Here is an 8,718-nt window from a genome sequence, read left to right as displayed (position 1 = left end):
ACAATCCATATTGAGATGCTTTTACCCTCCGATGGAACGAAAGGGAAGATCCTCTTCTCCAGTGCACCACTCCGAATGAGAACAAACAGGCCACGTGGGGAGGTTTCCTTTAATATACCTTTTTACCTAACTGGAATGGGCAAGCTGGTCAAGCCGCGAGAGGGCGACTACCGAACGTTATCAAAAGGGTGGCATATAGGCGGTATATAAGCGGTGTATACGCGGCATATACGTGGCATATACGCGCTTCTTCAGGCAGGGACAAATTGCTAAAAATGGGCGGTGACAGTGGTAGTGTCTCTTCATAGATGACAAGAACGAAAAGGGGAAGTGATGAGCATAATAGGGACGAACAATGGGTTAATAAAAATGACGAGGAGCAACTCCCCCTGAGAGCAAGCGAGGCCCTACAGGGTAGACGCGAGTGATGAAAAAAAGGAAAAAAAAAGGCGCAATGCGTATTCCGCGTAGTGGTTATTCGCGACCGGCTAACGAGGGACTACATCAATGGGAGAGTAGCGCAGTTGGCAGCCCCGTAATTCGAAGCACCCCAGTTGGAAGCACCCCAGTTGGAAGCCCCCCAGTTGGAAGCACCCCAGATGGAAGCCCCCCAGTTGGAAGCACCCCAGATGGAAGCCCCCCAGTTGGAAGCACCCCAGATGGAAGCCCCCCAGTTGGCCGCCCCGCATTGGCAGCCCCGCGGGGGGTCAGGCCGGCCACTTGACGTGAAACAACTCAAAGTTTGTGTTCATCAAGAAGACGTGGTGACTGGTGCTGAAGAAGTAAATTTTATTAGGAACGTTGTGGTCGGCAAAAAATATTTTAAAGAGATGGGGGTCCTCATACGTCCGCACGCTATACACCTTATGCAGAGTCTTGATGTCCCAAATTTCGATTAAGTTTCTCGTTTTGAGGTAAAATAAAATTGCTTTATCGTCTAACTGGTCTCCGTTTTCACCATTCCCAGTTCTGCTTCCATTCGTACTAGTAACTCCCCCTCCTTTGGATAAGCTAGCCAAATGACGAGTAGCCAGTTTCCTTTTCTGAATAAAGCTCATAAATGCTGATCGGTAACTCTTCCACATGTGCAAAATGCTGAGAGTACATATATTAAAGAGACATATCCTTCCTAAGTTATCCAATGCTAGTACCAAGTTTTGATTCCACGGGCAGATGCATATGTCAATAATTTGTCTCTTCGCATCGTTAAAGCTATGCACAATTTGTGTGTTAAAATTATCCGTTACATTTCCATATGTGTTAGACATGCTGTGGTGTGGGATAGCATTTGCCTCTGTCAGTTGTGCCGCAGTGGAGGATGACGTACCACTCGGAGAGGGAAGTGATAACGCTGTTGAAGGAGAACCCACTGTAGGTCCTACCGATGGGGAAGTCGTCCCTCCTCCTGAAGAAGCTGACGTCCCTACCATCGCAGAAGAGGAGTCATTTTTCTTTGTAAACATATTTTTCAAAAAATTATTAATTCTGGAACTAAGCTTTTCTGATGCTCCAAAATTTTCCTTCTTTGTTAAAAGATCATTACTAGCATTCGGTCGAATGAGACAAAGTATCGAAATGGTCATCGTCTTCGAAGTGATTACATAATTGGCATTACCAATTCTGTTATACTGAGGTTGATGTGAAATAATTGCATCTGTGATGTACCTAGCCAAGTCATCCCTAGTGTAAATACAATATAAGTCTTTCTTAAAAATATCAGGAGAGTAATTATTGTTTCTCAAAAATATATGATTTATGGTCATATTTTTATTAACCGTAAATGAATAATCCAGTGGTAAAATTTTCGAGTTACTTTCCAAAGCTCTTTTAATTAAATAAATATTTGTATTCACCACGGTGTTATTTTCATACACCAAAAGGATGTACTCCTTATGCCTCTCAACAAAAATCAATTTTATTTTACTGTCCATATTCTGCATGCAGATGATGCCTTCATGATTGTACAAAAATACTTTGCCATTATTCAGACCCAAAATAATATGAGGGAAAAAGTTGTTAATAAAAAATAAATTAATCGACTCAATACTTTCCTTCTCACTTAACAAAGGATTGAAAAAATTTAAATAAACTATGTTCTTCTTATTCAGCATAGTTTACAATAAAGAATAAATAATTTTTGTTCAGGAAATAGAAGAGCATGTTTATAAACTCTTCGTCTCCATTTTTCTTCAAATTTGGCATGTCTAACTTGGACTCGAAAATCATCACTCGGCAATTCTTTGTGTTAATGTCTTCCTTCGTTATGCAGTAGTTCCCCTTCACGAAGATCTTGCTCAAAATTTTTATTAAAATTTCGAGCGTGAACACTTCTTCCAGCTTTATCATTGTGCCCAGTTGCAAGCGGGGAGTTGTCAGCGGTGAGTTGCCGGCGGTGAGCGGTGGGCGGTGATCTGTAAGCGGTGAGCGGTGATCTGTGAGCGGTGCGGCGGCGGAATGGCGCTACATTCAGGGAAACGTAGGGTGGTCCCACCTTATCCACCGCGGGGAACTGCCACACTCTATGCGCCGCGGGGAATTTCCACTCTATGTACCGCTCCCCTTAACGCGACGTCCACTCCCAGCCATTATTCACCAACTTTCCACCAAAACGACCCGCATGCAACGTGTGGTGTATACATTGATAGCCCTGGATGGGGTCTTTTTTTTTTCCCCCCTTCCCTCACAATGCTCGCTCCACCGCCCAGTCCTTGCTAACTGCTTCTACGCCGCTGCACTATATGGGCACTTTGGTAAAGGAGAATCTCCTTCCAGTTTGTGCTTCTTGCAAAATGTTCTTCTCCCCATTCAATTCATGTCATTTTGGCGCGGCATCATGCGTGGGAAAGAGTCAGGAAAAAATCGCTGAACAGAGGCAACCACCGCTGAACAGAGGCAACCACCTCCGTCCGAGGATAACCACCGCTGAACGGCAACCCCTCAACGTGCGCCTCGCCTGCGGGCCAAGCCAAATCAAACTTTCCGCCCGGGTGAACGCGAAAAATTGTGCAGCGGCCTCCACAGCGCGTTGGAACTAAAAAATCTGGAAAAATTCGCTATACTCGCACTTTTCCAAAGGAATTCCTTTCAGCTTAAATAAATCCGCTTAACTACGCGTCCTCATGCTATTTGCTCTTTTTCCCACTTAATTATATGTTGCATTTTTTTTTTTTTTTTTCCCGCTTCGCCGATTTGCGCGTCCCGCATGCCGTAAACATGGAGAGAAGTAGGCATGAATATTATTTCATGCGTGAAAATTTGGTGCACGTTTAGGCATAATTAAGCAGCCTTACAGCTACGAGGATGGATGTGTTTTCCTTTTTCCCCCTCCCCCACCCGTTTGGCACATCACCAGCGGGGTGATTTACAGGAATGCCAATTTTCGAGGGAAAACCCTTAAATGCGCCCACAGGACCCCAAGGAGGAAAAAAACAAAAAGGGGTAAACTGCATATTTACAAAAAGAAAGATGGCGACCACATTTGGAAAAGGCAAATTTAAAATTTAACACGCTGGGATGAACTACTTCTATTTCACGCTGAGATGAACTACTTCTATTTCACGCTGAGATGAACTGCTTCTATTTCACATTGGGATGGGACGAAAGAATTCTTCAATCAGGAGGCCCGTCCCCCCATGGACGACGACGCACCTGCGTAAGCAAAATGATGCCTCTTCTCCATACCAATTAGCAGAAGGCGCAATGCTATATGCTTATTTGGCTCATAAGGTTTTAGTGGAAACAGCGCCTCTTTGTCTGTACGCTGCACTCATGGCTGCGCGAAAATGTGGAGCGTTCGAGGGGACCCCTCTCATCTGGTTCGTTCAATTAGAACCAAGGAGGACCCACCAGTTCCCACGACCACCGCACAGTGAGCAAAAAATCAGTCCTCCGTGTATCCCATCGCGTAGCCTCCCAGGTGATCTCCTACGAAAAACATATACCCCCCCTCCACTGCGAACCAAATGAACGCAAAACGGGGGAACGCCCAACGTGCGGAACACCCGCGAGTCCTGCTGTGTGCACGCGGTTCCTACGTAAGGTATATAGCTTCAAAATAGACAAAAAAAAAAAATTTAATGGCATCGGATTGTGATGGATATACCCGAGGAGGAAATTCCAGAATGTCTTTTCCCTTAACGTGGTTTCTTAAGCTTCGTTTCTGTCCGCTGGTTTTTCTCCATTTTCGTTTCTCCGTTTTTTCCTCCCCGTTTTCGCCTCTCCGGCCCCGCTTCTCCTACCCCGCTTCCCCTACCCCAACTTTGAGCAAAACAAAAAGCGTCGCAGATTAGCCGCCCTGAGAGGAATACTTAATGACGCACCGATGTAGTAACATGCCGATTATAGCAAAGGCTAAGTAGAGGCTGGGCTGAGAGCATCACCCCGGGAAGAGAAAAGAAGCGCCCCTCCTCATCGCTCTCCCTTTATCATTCGGAAGAGCGGCATAACAGGGTGAACACATTTGGCCATGACTGTCCTCGCCATTACCACCCACAGTACCGCCAATACAGCCAATACTGCCAACACAGCCAATACTGTCAACACAGCCAATACCGCCAATAACGCTAACGCGCCTAACACTGCTAACGCCCATAACGCCGCTATCACCGATGGCGCCTCCCCCCCTTAGATGAAACGCGCAAAGGAACTGATCCACCATGGCGGTCGCGAAGATCACCCCGATGAGCGATTCAAAAAGAAAAAAAAAAAAAAAATCAGAAAAAACGCCTATCTTTTTTTCTTGTTCTTGTTCCTAACCGGGCTAGTCTGTCTGGGCCCTCCTACCTTCTTCACGTCCGCGAAAGGTATCGACATAAACGATACAAATGGGGTTAACCCTCCGAAGGATGACAAGCATTTAAGTGAAGATAACGAAAAGAAGAAAAAGGGGGAAAATGAATCGGACCAGTTTAACAACAAGAATCAAACAAACAATAGTGAAAATGCAGGTAGAGGCTTCCTTGACTTATTTAACAAAAACAAAAATGATGGAAATGACTACAAATTAAATTTCTTAGATGATGTTTCCCTTGTAAGCCATGCAGACATAGTTAAAAATGGCACTTTCATATTTGACGCTGTCAATTATTTATTTAAAAAATTGAAAGAGGGACCCGCAAATGCAGCGAACCCAGATATGCATGCCTTACGACCTGGGAAAGATGCCGTGAGTGCAAATGAAATTAAAAGGATAATCCTTATCAAGCTGCTGAAGTGCGTGGCAGTGTTAATTCTGCTCTACGTGGTTATTCGCTTGACCTTCACCTTCATCAAAAAACTTATAAATTTGATCATCCTGTTCATTTTCAAAATTATAAAGCTTTGTTGCTGTGGGGGGAGGTGAGCGGCGTGTGTCAGCGGTGGGTGTTAGCGGTGTGTGTTAGCGGTGTGTGTTAGCGGTGTGTGTAAGCGACATGTGTAAGCGGCGCGTTTAAGCGACATGTGTAAGCGGCGCGTTTAAGCGACATGTGTAAGCGGCTCGTTTAAGCAACATGTGTAAGCGGCTCGTTTAAGCAACATGTGTAAGCGGCGGAGTGCACACCTCTGTGCGTTTCCCAATGCGCGTTTTCCAGGACGCCTTTCCGATGGCTCCTTTCCGTTGCACCACATACATGGAGAAACCTCGCTGACAGGCTTGGGGGCTGCGCCGTAAGTGACCCCCTTTTGTTTTCCCCAATCCACGTTGCGTTGCCCGCCTTTGCGTTGCCCGCCTTTGCATTGCCCACCTTTGCTTTGCCCGGCTCACCTTTTCATTTCTCACCTTTGCGTTGCTCACCTTTGCTTTGCCCGGCTCCCCTTCGCTGGGCACATTTCCCCTTTGTTTTTTTTTAATTTGAAAAAATTATACTAAAGTGCAAATTTTTACATGAACTTGCAACGCAGCTGTCTACACAACTGCGACGCGGTTATTACTTTTAAAAAACTAAAAAATGGAGAACGAAGTAGAGACCAATGGACGGAAAAAAAAAATAAAATAAAAAAACGCACAAGTCAAACATACAACAATGTTACATTAAATCTTATATTTTGGATAAACGAGAGAAGGAGAAAATTGGGAAATCCTCAGCGTGGCATTTTGGCTAGCCACACAAGGGGGAAAAAAGTACACAATATGAACAGTAAAAAAAAAAAAAAAAAAAAAAAAAAAAAAAAAAAGAAAAATGCACACATGTTCAGGTGAAACATATTCTTTTTTTCTTCTTCAATGAGTCCAATCTGTTAATTGGTTTGGAGCCTTCCACATAAGGCTGCTTCATCGAGGGGGGTTTTATTTCCCCTTCTTGTGAGAAGCGCTTTTTTCTCGCATCACACCTTGTTCAACACAAGCCTCACCTCGATCTCCTTGTTTTTCTTAATCCGACCCAGTAAAGAAAATCGATCCTTTTTGTAAAAGAACTTCTCACTTTCCACGTTGCACTTGTCGTACATAAGTCTCTTCATCGATTCGTCCGAACAGAAGGAGTTCCCATGTGAGTGCTGACTGTGAGTATTTAATATAGTCGTATGTTCGGTGCGGCTTTGGGTGGATCCTCCCCCTTGTGTGCGTTCCCCTTTCGAGTCCACAGAAGAATTGTGCATCGGGGAACTTTTAAGTACCTTCGCACCAGGGGGGGGCATTTTCCCATACGTTCTACTCGGCTTCAATTCGTATGCATCTTCCCTTTTGTCGTTGTGTAGGACTATTCTGTTGGAGGCGCTGATTGTGCTTGTCGACAATTTTTTATTCTCTTGGTTGCTTCCACGCAGGGCACTTTTTTGGGTCGCCTTCCCTGAGTCATTCACCCCACCGGTCACGCTCCGCAGGTTGTGGTAGGACCCGTTGACGAGAATCTCGTACTTGCTGGGAGCGCACCCGCTCACGCTGCGAACTCCGTGAACGTTGCTCACACTGCCCATACCGCCATTGCGCCCAGTACCGCCCACACCGCCATTACGGCCATTACGACCAATGCCGCCCATACCGCTATTACGACCAATACCGCCCATACCGCTATTACGACCAATACCGCCCATACCGCTATTACGGCCAATACCGCCCATACCTCCAACGCCAATGGTGCCATTTTTTATCCCCTCGATGATGATCCTTTTCCACAAATTGTAAGACAAATCCTTCTTCTTACCCTTCGGTCGGTTTCTTGTGCTGCCTGTCCTGTGCCTGCCCCCTGGGGGGGAGCCGCAGTAGTAACGCAAACAAGCATCCACCTCCCCGTCCTTGTTCACTTGTCTGCACAGGTAGCTGTTGGGCCCCTTCTTCACAAAACTCACGTTGTAACCATTTCCACACTTGCGGCTGTTTCCGTTTCGACTCTCCGATAGGAAGTAAGCAGCGTGTGTCTTCAGGTACGTACGAATTATGTCCTCCTTTATTTTGTTTGACGGGTCATCCATGACGGAAGGAAAGGCTTCCCTATACCTGGGGATTTTATTTAATATAATGTACCTCTCCCTGTTGAATTTTGCTTTATTACTAACACTTTTTCTTTGGTACAATTTTCTTCTCGTGAGCTGATCGTATTGCTTCATTTTGTTACGTAAACAGTGGGCCTTTTTCCACCTCTTTTTCTCCTCCTCATTGTTGATGCTCTTGGGCAGCTTCACATATTCGCTTATCTTTAGGACACTGTCTAGGTAGTCTCGGCACTTTAGTTCGAACTGGTCAACATTGTTTACGGAGTGGTCTCTCCTCCGGCTGCCACCGCTAACTGCCGCGCTAACGGTGGCACTCCCCCTGTTGGTGACCCCCCTGTTGCTGCCCTTCTTCCTCGTGCTGACATTCAACCCATTCGACGCGAACTCCCCATTGCCGCCCCCATACTGATTACGCTTCTTACCCTTTGACACGAACTTTATGGCTCCGTTTACGCTTTTGCCTAGGGCAGTTCCTCGGGTGCTGCTTTTCCTGTCCTCCATGCTTGCCTGCGTCGTTATAGTATGCCGCTTCCTTCTAGCAACTGCGTCGGGGCATGTACACAGGCGTAAAAATGTATGTGCATGTGCAAACACTCTCGCACGTCGTTCTACATCAACGGGTTGCTGTTACTATGGGGACCTTCGCACAGTCAGTCAATAGAACCATGTGTTGTTTATATATACACGTCTCCCAATTGCCAAGTGAAGAATAAAAAAAGGGGTCCACTAAAATGTGCCACTTGTACTCTATTCTTTTGTTTTTTGTGTGTGGGGGGGAAAAACCTCAAATTTGTTACTGTGATGTGCACATGGTGATTTTTCTTTTTTTTTTTATACTATCGCATGTAATGGCCTGTACTATGGATCATCCCTTTCTTTGATCCTTTATCTTCTTCTCATTGGTGTGCGTATGGATACGAGGCAACTTCCCCCCTTGGCAAAACACGTTCTGGAAGCAGCGATGGGTCCACGTCCAAGCTGATTAATGTGGTTTCCCCTCTGCCGCAGGCCCATCCACAAAATTGGGGGTGAAGGGGGGCTCGGAAAAGGCGGGAGTTTCAAATGGGGCCCCCCCAAAAAAAAAAAGACGCAACGGGGAGGGACGCAAGGAGAAGCAAATACTTTGCTGTTACCCAAATGGGGACAAATGTGACACCGGGAAGGGGAAACACAAAAACTAAATTGAGTTTAACAATTTTTCTGTTGTGTAAAAAAGCAAAGTGTTGTTGTCCTGAGAAGGAGTATAGTGAAGGGAAGAAAAAAAAAAAAAAACCAAAACGGAGGAGAAACACATAAAATGCGCAAAAG

The 8,718-nt window shown here is 45.6% G+C and overlaps 3 protein-coding genes across 3 annotated transcripts; 1 reads left to right on the top strand and 2 right to left on the bottom strand.

The window, feature by feature from the left end:
• Positions 1-707: 707 nt before the first annotated feature.
• On the bottom strand, positions 708-2,346 carry PCYB_082600 (hypothetical protein; the record flags this gene model as incomplete). The annotated part of the gene is made up of 3 exons (XM_004221998.1): positions 708-1,196; positions 1,428-2,051; positions 2,119-2,346. The coding sequence occupies 3 exons, from the start codon at positions 2,344-2,346 to the stop codon at positions 708-710; spliced, it is 1,341 nt and encodes a 446-aa protein (XP_004222046.1).
• A 2,806-nt stretch (positions 2,347-5,152) lies between these two features.
• On the top strand, positions 5,153-5,853 carry PCYB_082590 (hypothetical protein; the record flags this gene model as incomplete). The annotated part of the gene is made up of 3 exons (XM_004221997.1): positions 5,153-5,437; positions 5,515-5,689; positions 5,725-5,853. A coding segment is annotated over one exon (189 nt), but the record flags the coding sequence as incomplete, so codon positions are not given.
• A 456-nt stretch (positions 5,854-6,309) lies between these two features.
• PCYB_082580 (hypothetical protein) lies at positions 6,310-7,911 on the bottom strand (the record flags this gene model as incomplete). Its single annotated transcript, XM_004221996.1, has 1 exon — positions 6,310-7,911. A coding segment is annotated over one exon (1,602 nt), but the record flags the coding sequence as incomplete, so codon positions are not given.
• Positions 7,912-8,718: the final 807 nt, after the last annotated feature.

The sequence above is a fragment of the Plasmodium cynomolgi genome, chromosome 8, assembly GCF_000321355.1.
Source record: "Plasmodium cynomolgi strain B DNA, chromosome 8, whole genome shotgun sequence".
Classification (NCBI taxonomy): Eukaryota; Apicomplexa; class Aconoidasida; order Haemosporida; family Plasmodiidae; genus Plasmodium; species Plasmodium cynomolgi.
The sequence above is the reverse complement of the archived record's forward strand: the minus strand, read 5'-3'. Positions and strand labels throughout refer to the sequence as shown.